Genomic DNA, 16,104 nt, shown 5'->3' with positions numbered 1-16,104 from the left:
AAATAATTTGTGTGAAAGAATAAATGAGAATTTTTAATAGAATATCGATGAAATGATAAGAAAATTTCAAAGTGATTCCTTCCAGTAAAAAGAATCTAAAGAAATATATGTAAAAAGCAAGAAGAATCAAGCATGGACGTTTGAAATGACAATGGTCCAGCCATTTCGCTTATACATATTATGTGAAATTCGTATGTAAAATTGTATAAAATTTCGGCATTCTACTGAAATATCTTGAAAATCTTCAAATATTATATTTCCAACGATAGTTTAACCAACGACAGATCTAGCGCGTCCCTAGTGCATCAGACATCTTTGTATACCTAAGTGTCATCCGTTACACCTATTGGCGCAAAAATACAAATTTGAACGTGACTCTTGTTGATTCTTAAATATTAAAGGAATGAAATCATGATATATTAGTCTTATATGTATATATAAATTCTTAGCCGATATACCAATCCTTACCGCGAGAACAAATCAGTGATTCAGTTTCAAACGAGTAGTGGAAAATGTCGGAATAAATATAATACATATCACGATAGAGAGAGAGAGAGAGAGAGAGAGAGAGAGAGAGAGAGAGAGAGAGAGTGAGTGAGTGAGTGAGTGAGTGAGTGAGTGAGTGAGTGAGTGAGTGGTGAGTGAGTGGTGAGTGAGTGAGTGAGTGGTGAGTGAGTGAGTGAGTGAGTGAGTGAGTGAGTGAGTGAGTGAGTGAGTGAGTGAGTGAGTGAGTGAGTGAGTGAGTGAGTGAGTGAGTGAGTGAATGAGTGAGTGAGTGAGTGAGTTTTCTCAAACCCTCATTTATAGTATATTTCGTAACAACAAATTTCACATTTGTTGTACGAATTAGATTTTTAACTTTGTCTGTCTTGTCTTACAATAGAGACCGAAGAGATTCCAAACTTTTTCTGATTTTTTTTTATTAACTTTTATTTTACACAATGTTGTTTAAATGAGAACATCCGTATCAAGTTGTTTCTTTATCTTTCAATAGGATTTCTTCATTATAAATACAAATTCGAACGTGACTCTTGTTGATTCTTAAATATTAAAGGAATAAAATCATGATATATTAGTCTTATATGTATATATAAGTTCTTACATAATATACTAATCCTTACCGCGAAAACAAATCAGTGATTCACCTAGTAAGCAAGAAACATTACAGCGACATTTAAAAATGTCGATTACATGTATACTTTTAAATGTTTCATATTAATATTGTATAAACATTTAAAAAGATTATTTACCTTTTTTTTAATATATTGTTAAAAAAAAATTATCTTCAAAAACGTCAGTCGACAAACCCCCTGTTGGTATGGATTCATACGAAAATGATTCTTATAAAAGTTCCACAACTTTAAATGACCAATTATTATTATTATCGAGCATTTCGTATTAGCCAGAAATTTCGACGATTGGTCAAATATACAAACAAGAGGAAAATTTCAATCTTAAACCAACAAAGGTACAAAGCGTTACAATAATCAGTGAAACAATCGGAGCGGTCCACCATTCTGGTCATTCCGGATATATATCTCAACACAAAGTTATTAGCGAAATTCCAAAACCGTTGGCACAACAGATAAAAAGCAATGCACCAATTACCAAGAAAACAGGACAGTGTATTACTACGAGAGAAATGTGTTGCATCGATATCCCGGCGAATAGTCGAACAAATTCCTAAAAGTAATCTCTACTAGGAAAAGGAAACACTCGTTCAGGATCGAGAAACGATATCTAAGAAGATTGGAGTAAAAGAATCAGTTATTAATAATTCTGTAACGAACTCTAAAGTGATTCAAAGCGACAAAGGCAAATTGACACCTATGCCGCCTGTGATCGTTGATCGTGAGCATAATCGCAAAGGTGACGTAGTGGACGACCTCCAACAGACTTCAACGCTTTTCCTCGGCAGACATCGAAAGTGTTGCACCGACTGACGTTCCTAACAGGTATTTCTTTTAAATTCTATTTGAATGAACAACTGTGCTTTGACATTGCAACGTATGTACAACGATCGGATACACATTCTATGTATGATCGACTAGGCAAGTGCGCGTTTCATCGGAAGATGCTATATGTTTCGATAATCGTAACATATCTTTGATTAAATGCTTTTTTTTATCTTTAATTAACTTATATCTATTTCGTCTACATTATATTTGACAGATCTTGAAATTTCATTAAATTTTTATAATTTATTTTATAATTTCTATAAAACTGTTTTTTTTCTTCTACACGAGTTACAAAGATAACTTTGCGCTGATTAATAGCTATCTATTTCTTTTAGATTAACTCATTGGGTGAATTTGCAAGATCTGATTTTCTCGTCAATACTGGAAATGTCTACAGTTCTATCCGATGAATTTACGAGTGCCAAGGAATTACCTAAGCCCATTAAATCGCGAAGTCACACTACTTAAGGTTTTACGCTTCTTAATTCATCCTCAGTACTTTCGATTCCCGAATAAAATGAAAACGGTTTCAGAATTACTTTACTTATTATTGAATATCATCTAATTTATTTACGATTTTGAAAATACATCAATTTTAATCCAACAGTATATATACATATATATATATATATATATATATATATATATATATATATAAATTACGGAATATTTATTTTATATTTTAGGTTTTATTCTTATTTAGTAAATATATATTATCACATTTAATAAAGTATCTATGTCTTTACATGCTATGTTTAAAAGTACTTATTTGTAGGCTTTTTTATGTAAAATATCATCATAATTTTATTATGTTACTTTTAAATCATTTTAAATGAACAACTCTGAATATTTATAAATAATTGACTTTTCTTTACTGATAATATACCTAATTTAAGAAAAGCATTCATATAAATATATAAAAATACAAGGGTCATTTGAAAAGTTTCCGGCCTTTTGAAGAAAAACACATATTTTGAAGCAAAATAAAATTTATTTCTCGACGTAGTCTCCCTGTAACTCGACACATTTGGTCCAACGTTTCTCCCATCCTTTTAAACCGTCAGAAAAAAATTGATTGTCTAAACCTGAAAAATATTGGTTTATAGCGTTTTTCACCTCAACATTTGACTTATATTTTTTTATAAAGAAATTTTGGAAACAGGAAAAAGTCACTGGGAGCTAGATCTGGTGAATAGGCTGGGTGCGGAAGTAATTCAAATTTCAATTCGTTCAATTTTGACATTGCGACCATGCACGTGACACACGTAATAATGTCAGTTGACAACTTTGGAAGAGTTGCCATAGACAAAGTAATGATCAGAATAATTTCAAATTTTTACGGTTTACATATGTCAAGGCGATCTATCGGACGGCAAAAAAAAATTTTTTTCTACAGTTACTTTATGTCGATAAGGCAGGCAACTTTTCAAATGACCCACGTAGTATAAAAGAATGAAAATTATGCATCAAATAGGGGAAAGTAGAGTTATTGTACGCACTGGGTAATTGTACGCTTCCGGGTTTGGCACCTTCCCAATGAATAGAGATTATAATATCACGGCGATATTTGTAGGCTGAAGGCCTTTTTTAAATATATAACCATACGTTATATTATTTAAAAACGTAGTTAATTGAAAAAATAAGAAAAAGTAAAATCATGATTTTTCTTGTGATTCTGGCGTTCAGAAAATAAGGCAATAAGTCCGTATTTTTTACTTTATTCGTTTAATTTTGTTATACCTAACAAAAGTACGTTTTTTTCTGCGTTCTTTGAGCTATTGTTTATTAAATTTAATTAAATAGTCATCAAGTAATTGTTTTTTTATCAAATCAAGTCCGCCGTCGACAATTTTACGCATCCATCTTGAAAGGCATGAGACCACGTGAGATCAACTATAGTGCCACTAGTACAGTGTAGTGCAGTGTAGTGTAGTTAAAAGAATGGGCAATAACCTCATTTTTCCTCCGCGTCCATTTATCCAATTGCACGTACAGTGCGTTGCATTGATGCCTGGGGTACCGATTTTTGGGACCACGTTTCTTTCTTGATTATTTTTATGTTCATGACTGAATGCTGCGGTGATCGTTGACGGCAGCATTTGGTCATGAACGTAAAAATAACTAAGAAAGAAACGTGGTCCCTAAAATCGGTACCCTAGGCATCAATGCAACGCACTGTACAATTACCCAAGGCCCGAGAAATTTTTTCGTTTAACCACTTGCTTCTTTTTGTTGAATATAGCATTACCAAATAAAAAATTGTTCAATATGCCAATACATAATGATAAAAAAATGTTTAAAGTTTCTATTTCTGTACTTGTATCGATTTCAACTTTAAAAATCACTTCACTGCGATAAATTTCCCTTAGGTGCGTGCAATTTACCTACTTTCCCCTATGTTTAAGGCGATGCTGAACTGACGGTGGAACTCACTTAACGTCGATACTGCAGATTGCTGTAGATTTTTTTTCGGCGAACTGCTGGTCGCGCGTGAGGCGAAGAGTAAGGGGAATAGACTAGCGCACTTTGTCAAACGCACTCATCTGTCCTTGTTTTTTTTACTTTAGCGCCTCTAATGCAAGATCTCTGAACTACAATGAACCCAATTTCTGCTCTTTGCACCAATACACGTGCAAATTACATAAACAATTTTTAGACATCCATTTCTCTCATACTAGAGCTTCTAGGACCATTCTGCAAGCGTCGTATTGTTCTTTTATTTAATTCATACGCAGTAAACTACTTATTTCATACATACAAAGTCTAAAACTTTTATATAGGGCACATGTTGTCACGAGTCGGCTGCAGAAGCCGATAATTAAACTATAATTTTTTAATTTACTTTCGTTTTTCGTACTAAATTATAGTTTCCCGTGTATGTTTTTGTTACTACTTTAATTGTGGAGAAGGATTTTACGATCTATAAAGCCAATTAAGAGAAATGCCTGTCCAAAAATATGCACGTATACAGACCGGTTCAGCATCGCCTTAATTTGTTAAATTTCTAACCGATTCTGCATTATCAATGTAACCTAGTTTATAAGTATAACTGTATCGGCTAGATGACTCTGCCAGGCCTTATCTCTTTTTCACTGAATAAAAAAAAAAAGTCGCTTCGTGTTGACACATGGAGATAATTTTATCGATCGGTCATTTATTTTCAAATATATTTTTGCTCCCGTATAAAAAGCTATTCTCATCGTCGCGAATGCCGACAAACTTTTGCGAGAGCGCTAAACGATACGTGAATATAAAAATTTTACGACAATTTTCGTGTAAAATATTCTGATCCCATAGCAATCGTAAAATTCTTTTTCGAAAATTGTTATCACTTGGTTTTTTAAACTCATTATATATTTTGCTATATTTATTTGCATACCCGCGTTTTTAATGGCGTAACTGTTGATAAGATTACAAGTAGCTGTACAAAAAAGCGATAAAGCGCGCATACCTAAAATGTACTGACCTGCTAAAATAACATATATATCAAATTATAACTTTATTATTATTATTATTAAACTATCAACAATGATATTGGCAAAATTTGTATCATAAACACGAAAGATTTAATATTGTTAATAAAAATATAAAAAATTCTCCATAATAGATTTTGTCTAGCAGTAGACTTGAAATGATGTGTGATTGTCACAATGGAGAGGGTATTGTTGGCATCATGGTACGCATAACTGTATAGCCAATATGTAGAAGCGATTGGCGTCGCGTAGTTTATCAATTTATCGTCGACATCGTGTTTTTGGGATTGAAATAAATGCAGGAGAGAGGCGCAGAGAGGCAAGTCAAGGCGAATCGTGGGGGGGAAGCGAAACTGAGCGAAACGCCGCCGCATGGCGGGGTTCGGCGCAGCATGGCGAGACTAGGCGAGACGAGGCGAGACGAGGCGAGACGCGGTGAGACACATGAAACGCGAAGCTTGTGCTTGGCTCTCGGTAAAGTTTGGCTTGGCTTGGCCTGGCCTAACGCGACGAGGAGAGGGCTTGGGCGGAAGGGCGGGAGGGAGGGTGGTATGAAGAGGAGGGGGTAGGGAAGGAGAGGGGACGGCGAGACGAAGCGAGGCGAGGCGAAACGAGGCGAGACTGCGAGAGAGATGAAACCGCGACGACCGAGCCGACACGCGTGCTCCGTTCAAGTCAGGTGCGGCAGCGAGAACCTTTCCTATGACGTGGATTTCGAGCCTTCTGAATCGTAGTCGCCACCGCAGTGTACCGGGTGTCCTCAGTCAAGGCAGTCGCGTGATATCACTGGGAAACGCGCCGCGAGCGAATGCACGAATTTGTCGTTGCGATAAAAAGATTGCATAAAACGTTTCCAACGAGAATCGTGCTAGGCTACTCAAAGTCTTCGGCTATAACAATCTGCGCGAACTCGTTGTTGGTAAGCTCAATGTGACGCGATATAATAACTTGGCAGCGTTTAACGTATGCTAATTCTCTTTTTCTTTTTTTCCTTTGCTTTTCTCATTTTCTTTGAATTTTTGTTTCGCCATTTAAAGCACAAAGATTTACGAATCGCCATCTAACTATATACATATATATATATATATATATATATATATATATATATATATATATATATATATGTATTATATATATCGAGTACGATAATGACAATTTTTATTTAATAAAAAGTTTATATATTCTTTTATTAATATTTCACTAATTGTCTTTATTTTTACTAATTGCCAATTATCATATATGTCTTGATTAATATTTTTAATAACTATCAGAAATTCTTTGTTTTATTCTTATTCTCGATATGAAAATGTGTTTCACAAATTATACTTTCTCGATATCGTACGTATGAGTTTAGAAAAGTTATATATTCTAGATGCTTGTCTCGTTTATCTGTTATATGATCGCTCAAAATGTGCACTGTGCCACTTATCATTATTCTGAACGGACTTATGATTTGCTGGAAATTCTAAACTTTGGATAAGCTGAAATCGTGTACATTTATCGAAAGAATAAATATGTTTATTCACATCGATGTTATTTTAGATAATAAATATAATTATATCAATATTTACGCGCGTATCGTATTTATTTTAGTTCCTCGAATAATTCCATACTTTCCAATGTCAAAATGCGATGCAGGTTGAACACAGACAATATACAAAATTTATTGGATTGAATTGAACATGTTACAAACTATCTCAAAAAATAAAATAAAAAGACTCGAGAGTCTTGGGAGATTAAACACACACATTTCAAAAGTTTTAATGTTGTAAAATTAAGTATTTGTAAATAGATATTTGTAAGTTATTAAATTTTTTCGAATCATTCTTCAATTATATTTTTTGTGTGCGCGAAATATGACTGCGTACCATAAGTATATACTTGTTATGAACGATTCAATATAGATATATTGTATTTTTTTCTAAATATGAAAAAACAATTTATCGCTAGTTAATATTTATCTGCTTTGTACGTCAAGAAGATATTAGTACTATGACTTCACCTTTTACGATTAATAATATGCTTTTAAAGTAAATATTGACTAATGATAATTTTTCTTTTTCTTATACTTGTGTACATATAATGATATATTTTTATAATCACTCTTTTCTTCTCCTATTCTCTTTTTCTCTCTTTACTCTGTATTTTGTTTTAGTTTTCTTTTTACGTATAACGTTGAAAGTAAGCCAAAAAAATGCATTTGGAACATTTAAAGAGCAATTAAAGGTTGTAGATATTTAAATTAACGATAAGATTGTATCGTTTACATTCCGTAAGGCATAATGACCTGCAATATAATCCCATTTAAGTGTACATGATCACCAGTATTAAATTCACGGACAACGTCCCATCATATCGAGTCAAAATATTTGGGGCGTTCGTTTAATCGAAGACCGATGTGCATATATATATATATATATAGTACATATGCATATATTTGAGATAAGTAATATTGTCAATTGGAAATATGAGAGGAACATATTTTTTTTATTTTAGAAGTTTAATGAAAATATATATTGGTTAAAAATATTGTACTGTAATCTCTTAAACGGCAAATCAAAGATATTAATCTTTCAACACTGTATGATTGTTCATTGTGTAAAAAGCGCTGGAAATTTCTTTCTTTTTTTAGAGTTGAGTTTGATGCGAATTATTTTTAATATTTGTTGTTTCTAATATTGATTACTGTTAAACTTGTGCTAGACATTTTAATTTTTACAATATGTTACAAAATTAAGCTTATTAAAAATTTAATGTCTCTATATTGTGGTAAAGATGGACATTTTCACGCAGAGAAATCGACCAGTCGGTCTCCATGGTGATCACACCCCTATGGCGACTCTCGTATCGCTCGAACTACTTATTTTCAACCTTTTCCACTTGCTTTACTTAGGTGTATATGTATATAACAAGTGTACGAAAAAACAAAGCAGTATGCGATATCAGAAATACAATCCATTTGGTTTATAAAGAATCCATCAATTTTCTATATATTATATATTCGCATGTTCTAGGTATGTTAACAACGATGGTTTATCTGTCTCTTTACGATAGCAATAAATATAATTGTAAAATCTACGACAGTAAGATACATAATTCTTTTTTCAAACATTTGCATAAATTTTTGTTACATGCCGAATGTAAATTTAACTTATACATTACTCTGAAATTTTTAACGAGCAAGCAAATTCGTGTTCAAAATTTATGTGTACGTGTATCTCTGATCATAATTATCAAATATTAATTAAATATTTGTAAAAATAGATATTCTCATATTCCCATATCTATTTGGAGTATATATTTTCGACAAGAAAAGCTTTGTAAAAGCTTTAGACAATATTGCGGTTTAACAAGGTAACCGAGATGAGAGGAAAATTGATCGTATGATTAACAAAAGTGTTACATTTCTTTCGTTTGTCATTAATAAGAGAAAGTTTTTTTTGTACATATAGGTATATAAGAAGTTTATTATATTTGTCCAATTTTATTACGACATTGACATAATTAATTTTAAAACATAATTATGAGAAAAATTTTACTAACACGGCAACAGTGTTTTCATAAAGTCTGAGGTAGATTCAATTAAACATTTCATTAAAATAAACTTATAAATATAACTGGCATTTGCCAAACATTTTTCAGCTTACGCAAATCGACGGTTGTGTAATATCAAAGTATTATTAGACTACTGTCTGACGCGAGAGACTTCTAATTATAAATGCGTTACTTTTGAAAGTTTGTTACGTTCTAGTATATTTTGTACGATAAATTTCTCTCTCTTTCTCTCTCTCACGCGCGCGCGCGCACACACACACACGTACACATATTCAAGCATAATGAGCAAACTGGTAATTAATTTTTAAAATTTTGAAATTTTAATATGAAGACACAGAGAAATTACAAAAGTAGCTCTAAACAATTACGTCCCTCAATATTTTCTCATTTTTCTACAAATTAAGATAGTGAGTTGCAAGTTTTCCGATTTTTTATCGAAAATATCGCTTTTTGAATGATTCTCCGATAAACGGAAAAATCTCCGAATGAACTCTTATCATCTTTTTCTTTAGATGAGCATTGTGAAAAAAGATAATCTCTTGAATGGCAATCTCCAGCAGAGCAGCAATCGATTTCTAAAGCGAAATACTAGTTATAATCTGGCAATCGCGCGCGCGCGTGTGTGATTACACGACATCCCGTATAAAAAAAAATTTATTAATTCCAGGTACATTGTGCATTGATACAAAACTCATTTTTTTTCTGTCATCGATAATTTATTTCATAACTTGGTGAATATTTGCTTCATTAACCAAAATCTCACGCATTGCTTTACTTATGATTTACTATTGGTTAATCTGGCTGACTAATTATATAATTTGATTTCTCTCTTTTATTTATTGACGACTGTGTTATAATTGTTCACACCAACGAGTGTTACGAGTACTTTCCCATACTTGTGCACGCATGTATTAGCTTACAAATATACGTTAATACATTATTTCGATGGTAAGTATTGATTTTCTCTTTATCGCTTTATATTTTCTATCTTCTCGCTTTATATTTTCAAATGAAATGATATAAATGCGAATTATACGAGAAATAAGGAGTTTTATTCACGATGATATTTCACCCTCACTGCTTTCAATCATAGGAGGGTCGTATGAAAAGTTTTGAGCGCTTCAACATAAAGATGGTATTACTCGTCAAAACCATTCTGATACTATAATCGTACATGGTTCGAAAGATACCTAAACAAATTATAGTCAATTTGGACGTTCAGTTGTTTGACAATCATTTGTGTCAGTCAACGTCAGTGTTTTTTATAAAAATGAAAAAAATTGAACGTGCCGTGATTAAATTCTTGCATTTGAAAGGTAATACTCCTGAGCAAATTAAAGCCGAGTTAGATACTGTTTACGGGGACTCTAACCCATTATTTGTCATCGTAAAAAGATGGGCAGATGAATTTAAACATGGTCGTACCAACTTGGCTGATGATAAGCGTTCGGAATGGCCAACAACTGCGATCATCACCGATAACATTGAAAAAGTTCACCAAATGGTACTGAACGAACGTCGAATCAAGATTATACAGAGATATAACAGAGACTGTGAACATATCGAAAGAACGTGTGTGTGTGTGTGTGTGTGTGTGTGTGTGTGTGTGTGTGTGTGTGTGTGTGTGTGTGTGTGTGTGTGTGTGTGTGTGTGTGTGTGTGTGTGTGTGTGTGTGTGTGTGTGTCATATATTGACTGAAGAATTAGGCATACGTAAGCTAATCGCACGTTGGGTGTCGCACTTACTATGGACCAAAAACGCACTCGAATAAACATTTCCAAGGCCCTGTTGGAACGATTTAAGCGAAACGAGTCGGATTTTTTGCGTCGAACGATAACTTGATGAAACTTGGATCCACCATTTCACTCCTGAGACGAAGGAGCATTCAAAATAGTGGACTGCGAAGGGCGAACTTGTTCCAAAGAAGGCGAATACGATTTTATCGGCCGGGAAGGTTATGGCGACTGTTTTTTTCGGATAGTCATGGAATTATGTTTATTGACTATCTTGAAAAAGATAAAACAATAACGGAGGTGTCCTACACATCATTAATTAACGAGCTAAAGGCAGAAAATGCAAAAAAACGGACGCATTTGAAAAAGAAGAAAATACTGTTTCCATTTTAAAATAACGCACTGTCTATACTTTGTATTCGACCCGGCGACTTTTTTTGTCTTTTAGACTCAAAGTTTGGCTCACAGGACAACAATTTTCATCGAACGAGGAAATAATCGCATCCGTAGAAGCCTATTTTGCAGAGCAAAACTATTATTTGAGTGGGTTAAAGGAGTGAAAGCATCGCTGGCAAAAAGGAGATTATGTTGAAAAATAAAATTGAATTTGACTAAAAAGAACTTATTTCTAGCTTTGTTAGGTTCAAAACTTTTCAGACGACCCTCGTATACGCAATATTTGTAATATTACGTGATAATGCAATAACGTGTGCAATTGCGTTGGCAAAATTGCGTTGGCAAAATTGCGTTGGCAAAATGCGTTGATAATTGCATTGACAAAAAGTTACGAGATACACTAATCCATGTTTATTATTTAATTGGAAGAATCCCGCGAATGCGTAACTATCAAATCACTTGTGATGAAACGGATCAGTTGTAATCAAATGTTTTTGTTTTCGTTACTCGGATATGATAATCGATACGTCATTAAGAAAATGATATTATTACTTTTACTTTTCTAATCGATACGCGTGCGCGCGCGCGCGCGCGAGAGAGAGAGAGAGAGAGAGAGAGAAAGAGAAAGCACTTTTTCCATCTCTACTCGTTAGTCGTAGGTGATCCTAAGGTTTTTCTTGAATGTAACGCGCAAAAAAATGATTTTACAGGACGAGCGACTCGACGGTGCGTGCATGCCGAATTCGGCGCGTTTGACTTTCCGTGAATCATCCAAGATTGTCCCGAGGGTCCTTATGGTAACCGGAAGACAAAGCGGTTATCTTCCCACCGAGTTCCAAGGGCTGAAGGGCTGGCGACGTCGTTGGATTCATTCGGCTATTACCTATATTTAGAGAGAAAGAGAGAGAGCATGATTAGCACAAAGGATGCCATCCTAGAAGGAATTGAGACGGAATGCGAGAGCGACTGCAAAAAAGAGAGAAATAATGATGGCGGAAAGCACGATAACAATAACGATCAAAATGGTTACCGCAATCGTTCCTCGAGTATTGCGAGTGTCAGGAAGGAAGATCCGTACTTGGCGAAGAGAAGCGGTCAGAGCAACTGCGGCGGCCGGCAACCGCGTAGTGCTCCGTTGGTTAGCTGGCATAACGGAAGTCCTACGATACGTTTGAGTTCCCTTCGACGACAAAGCGTCGTCGATCGTTTATCCGACAACGTGCACTCACCGTCGAAAAGTTGTAATATACGCGAAATCTGCAATCTGGATTTGACCGACGACAGGGCTGAGGGATCGATAGACGCAATCGAGTCGCTCGAGCTGGTCGAAACGATCGAACGCGGCCGGCCGACGAGTGGTGCTCGCAGTAGCGTTGCCACGAACGTGACTCGTCGTCGTGAGATTGGCAGCGAGGGCGAGGAATACGCGGTGACAGCGGCGACAGCGGCGACAGCGGCGGTAGTCACCGACAAGATAAAAGGTACAAGGACGAATGAAGGACGAGTCAAGGATTCCATCGATTCCTTGAGCATCTCGGAGCGAGAGGATTCGTTGAGTTTTATCAGAGAGAGAGGAGTGGCAAGGGACGACGGAAGGGACGATGGGAAGAAAGCAAAAGTGCCTGACGGCGGTTGGGGCTGGGTGGTCGTTCTGGCTTCCCTAGTCATCTCCATGATAGCCGACGGCGTCTCCTTCAGCTTCGGTCTGCTTTATATCGAGTTTCTTCACGAATTTGGCGCCTCAAAGTCCAAGACCGCTTGGATCGGCTCGCTCTTCATGGCGGTGCCTCTTCTATCTGGACCGATCATGTCCGCTCTCGTCGACCGTTACGGATGCAGAAACATGACCATTGCTGGCGGTCTGATATCAGGCTTCGGCTTCATCCTCAGTATTTTCAGTAACACCATCGAGATAATGTACTTAACATTCGGCGTGATCGCGGGTCTCGGTCTAGGTATGTGCTACGTCACCGCGGTTGTCAGCATCGCCTTTTGGTTCGATAAGAAACGAACCCTAGCCGTCGGCCTCGGCGCGTGCGGCACCGGTATCGGTACGTTTGTCTACGCTCCGATGACAACGTATTTTATCGAGGAGTACGGTTGGCGAGGCGCTTGTTTACTCTTAGCTGGCACTTTTTTTAATATGATTGTCGCGGGTACCGTTATGAGAGATCCGGAATGGTGGATTCTCGAGCAACGTAAGCAGGATCAAGCTCTGCTCGCGAAGAAGTCGCATGGCCGCTCGGACGGAAGTTCGTCGGATGAGTTTCCAGGTGTCGAGGAACTCCGAAAGCTGCTTAGAAGCGACCACGCGCCTCAATACTTTTTACAAAATCTAAGCACGAGCACCAAAGCGGTCGATGGCGGCAAGAGGCAAACGACGAGTGTAGTTAATCTACCAACTTTTGTAAAGCGAAGCGAAAAGGTAAGAAACTACGAGAGAGGGTGAGGTACCGAGAATATGTATTATATAATAAGCGAGTCACCGCCATAAACCGCAATCAATTTTGACCATTCTCATTGACCAGAAGAAGCTTTTTAGCTTTTTAAATAAATAAAAAAATTTTTATGTGAGATTTCAGGTGCCTTTGGAAGTACTGGAGTTATTACTGTCCAATTCTAGACTGTACACCGTCATACTGGAGAATTATCCCAGCCTTCTGTTGTGTAGAAGTTCGTCCGACAAGCAGCTGCAAGACTCGACGGGAGAGATTTGTAATAAAAGCAGCGTCACTATGTCAATGAGGTTAATTTGCTACACATTTGCTACGCATAGTTACAATGCGGGTTTTAACGAATCTCTTTCTCGAATCAATTAAATTTTCGTGTATTCTTCTTACGACGCGTAAGAACTTGCTTGTCGTGCCAGCTAGGCTTTCGCGTTCAATACATTGACTGCTGTTACAATATATGGCAATGACAATTAATATTTACTATTATATTCTGCAAAGGCTTAAACGAGCAACGGAATCGAAAGAGATGACCGAACAAAGAAAAGATTCAACTTCCGTTCACGTCCCGACGAAACTCGTTTGCGCTAGAAAAATGTCCAAGAAGGAGAGAGAGGAAACTAATCCCTTGCTATCAAAGGAGGTCACGCATACGGTAATTAACGACGAGTGATTCACGATGTGAAGGAAACTCGCGCGCGATTGGGAATCTCGTATTCGCACGTATACACATATATTTATATATATATTATATACTTACAATAGGCTACAAAGCCGGCGACGCATCAACAACTTGAATACTTTCTTGCTAGGTCGTACCGAGCGAAAAAAGGAAATCCCTGTCTAGACGGTACGTCGAGCCAGAGGCGAATTCTGTCATCAGGACGGACTCCGTACCTTGGCTCAGACGACAGTTCAGCACTAACACTCATTATTTCAAGGATATCAGAGTGCACAGAAATTCCGTTATGTATCGCGGTGCTGCTTTAAATTTGCACAAATACAGATTGAGAGCGAGCAGTTGTCCCGATATCTATAGAAATAGTATGACCACGTTGGCTAAAGAGAACGAGCAGGTATTTTATAGCAGGACTTTTCTATTACAAGGGACAAGAGATAATTGTCAGAGATATGCTCATATGCGTTTCTCGATTTCCTTCCTTCCTTATTTATTTCCTTTGGCAGAAATGGTACACCGAGCTGGTAGACTTATTAAAGGGCATGTTGAATTTCTCCATGTTTCTCGAATTTCATTTCCTGCTGATGTCATTGTCGACGATATTGCTATTTACATGGTTCATCGTCCCGTACTTTTATCTGGCGGAACATCTAACTAGAAACGGTTACGCCGAGTCCGATGCCGCCAATCTCCTCAGCATCATCGGTATAACCAATACCATCGGAATGGTAATGTCACTCACACACACACACAAACAACTTTAATTTAAGAGCAACATTTTCATCCTTGATTGGCATTCCGTCATGTTCGCTCTACTATCGTTTTTCAGGTTGGTTTAGGTTGGGCTGGCGACCAACCCTGGATGAACGTCAGCAAAACGTATACTTGGTGCCTGATAGCTTGTGGAGTGGCTACAATATTGATGTCCGTGTTCACTAATCATTACGTACTCCTGTCGACAAGCTCAGCAGCTTTTGGTCTTTTCTTTGCCAGCACTTTTAGTTTCACTCCCGTTATATTAGTAGAATTGATTCCTTTGGAAAGATTCACTACTGCTTATGGTCTTAGTTTATTGTGTCAAGGAATCGGGAATCTTTTGGGACCTCCGCTAGCTGGGTGGTTGTTCGATGTAACAGGTTCTTGGGAGCTTTCTTTCCTTATGGCTGGCGGTTGGATCATTGTCTCTGGAATCTTGGTAGGTATTATACCATATACGAGAAATCGTAAGATTTTCGGTAATGGACCAATCGAGATGGAACGAACAAATGACGATGATTGTTTGGCATAGAGAACAAAATGTACTCATTGCGCTTATATAAATATATATTATGTACGCGCACAAATTTATGAATACGCAATTAAAAAAAAAATGTTTATGTGTCAATCGAATAAATGTCATCGTATTTTACGATGAGTGATGCGCGATTAATGTAATGAACAAATTTTTAATTTCCTATTAGTCGCGAGAGTTCATTTATGGGTACGCCTGGCATTTTTTCCTCGCCTGTACTTAATTTGATCGTATTATTAAATTCTATATAATAATAATAATACGATAGTTTCAAACCTACTAATTCGTATGTAACACGCGCGCACCCATGCACGCACGACATTTACAAACAAATTTACAAATCTTCTTAAAGCATAAACTTTTGCATAAACAAATTATATATGACAGATTTAATTTTAAAAAATTAGATTGAAAAAAAAAAAAAAACATATGAACAAGTGGAGAAATTTGTCAACGCAAGAAGTTTAGTTTTGTCGTAGAGAATAAAATCAAGTCCAATCAAAGATATATTTTGTAACAAAAATCTTGTAACACAGAAAAAGAGATATTCAAGCATATAGATTAGAAAA

General features: G+C 36.2%; 1 protein-coding gene and 1 long non-coding RNA gene across 2 annotated transcripts; both read left to right on the top strand.

The window, feature by feature from the left end:
• Nucleotides 1-664: 664 nt before the first annotated feature.
• On the top strand, nucleotides 665-2,963 carry LOC120358656. Its single transcript, XR_005575568.1, has 2 exons — nucleotides 665-1,955; nucleotides 2,294-2,963. It is a non-coding gene; the product is annotated as an uncharacterized LOC120358656 (long non-coding RNA).
• Nucleotides 2,964-6,005: 3,042 nt separating this feature from the next.
• On the top strand, nucleotides 6,006-15,961 carry LOC105205520 (hypothetical protein). Its single transcript, XM_039453691.1, has 7 exons — nucleotides 6,006-6,350; nucleotides 11,826-13,540; nucleotides 13,698-13,861; nucleotides 14,067-14,220; nucleotides 14,378-14,641; nucleotides 14,751-14,972; nucleotides 15,074-15,961. Exons 2-7 carry the CDS (start codon nucleotides 12,026-12,028, stop codon nucleotides 15,530-15,532), a joined length of 2,778 nt encoding a protein of 925 aa, XP_039309625.1. The 5' UTR covers nucleotides 6,006-6,350; nucleotides 11,826-12,025; the 3' UTR covers nucleotides 15,533-15,961.
• The last annotated feature ends 143 nt before the right edge of the window (nucleotides 15,962-16,104 follow it).

The sequence above is a fragment of the Solenopsis invicta genome, chromosome 9, assembly GCF_016802725.1.
Source record: "Solenopsis invicta isolate M01_SB chromosome 9, UNIL_Sinv_3.0, whole genome shotgun sequence".
In the NCBI taxonomy this organism is placed as follows: Eukaryota; Metazoa; Arthropoda; class Insecta; order Hymenoptera; family Formicidae; genus Solenopsis; species Solenopsis invicta.
Note: the sequence above shows the minus strand (reverse complement) of the source record. Positions and strands in the feature narration are given on the sequence as shown.

Coding starts and splice junctions, on each gene's coding strand:
- LOC105205520 (XM_039453691.1), top strand. CDS start 12,026: ATGATTAGCACAAAGGATGCCATCCTAGAAGGAATTGAGACGGAATGC. Junction 13,541..13,697: donor TTGTAAAGCGAAGCGAAAAG/GTAAGAAACTAC, acceptor GTGAGATTTCAG/GTGCCTTTGGAAGTACTGGA. Junction 13,862..14,066: donor AGCGTCACTATGTCAATGAG/GTTAATTTGCTA, acceptor TATTCTGCAAAG/GCTTAAACGAGCAACGGAAT.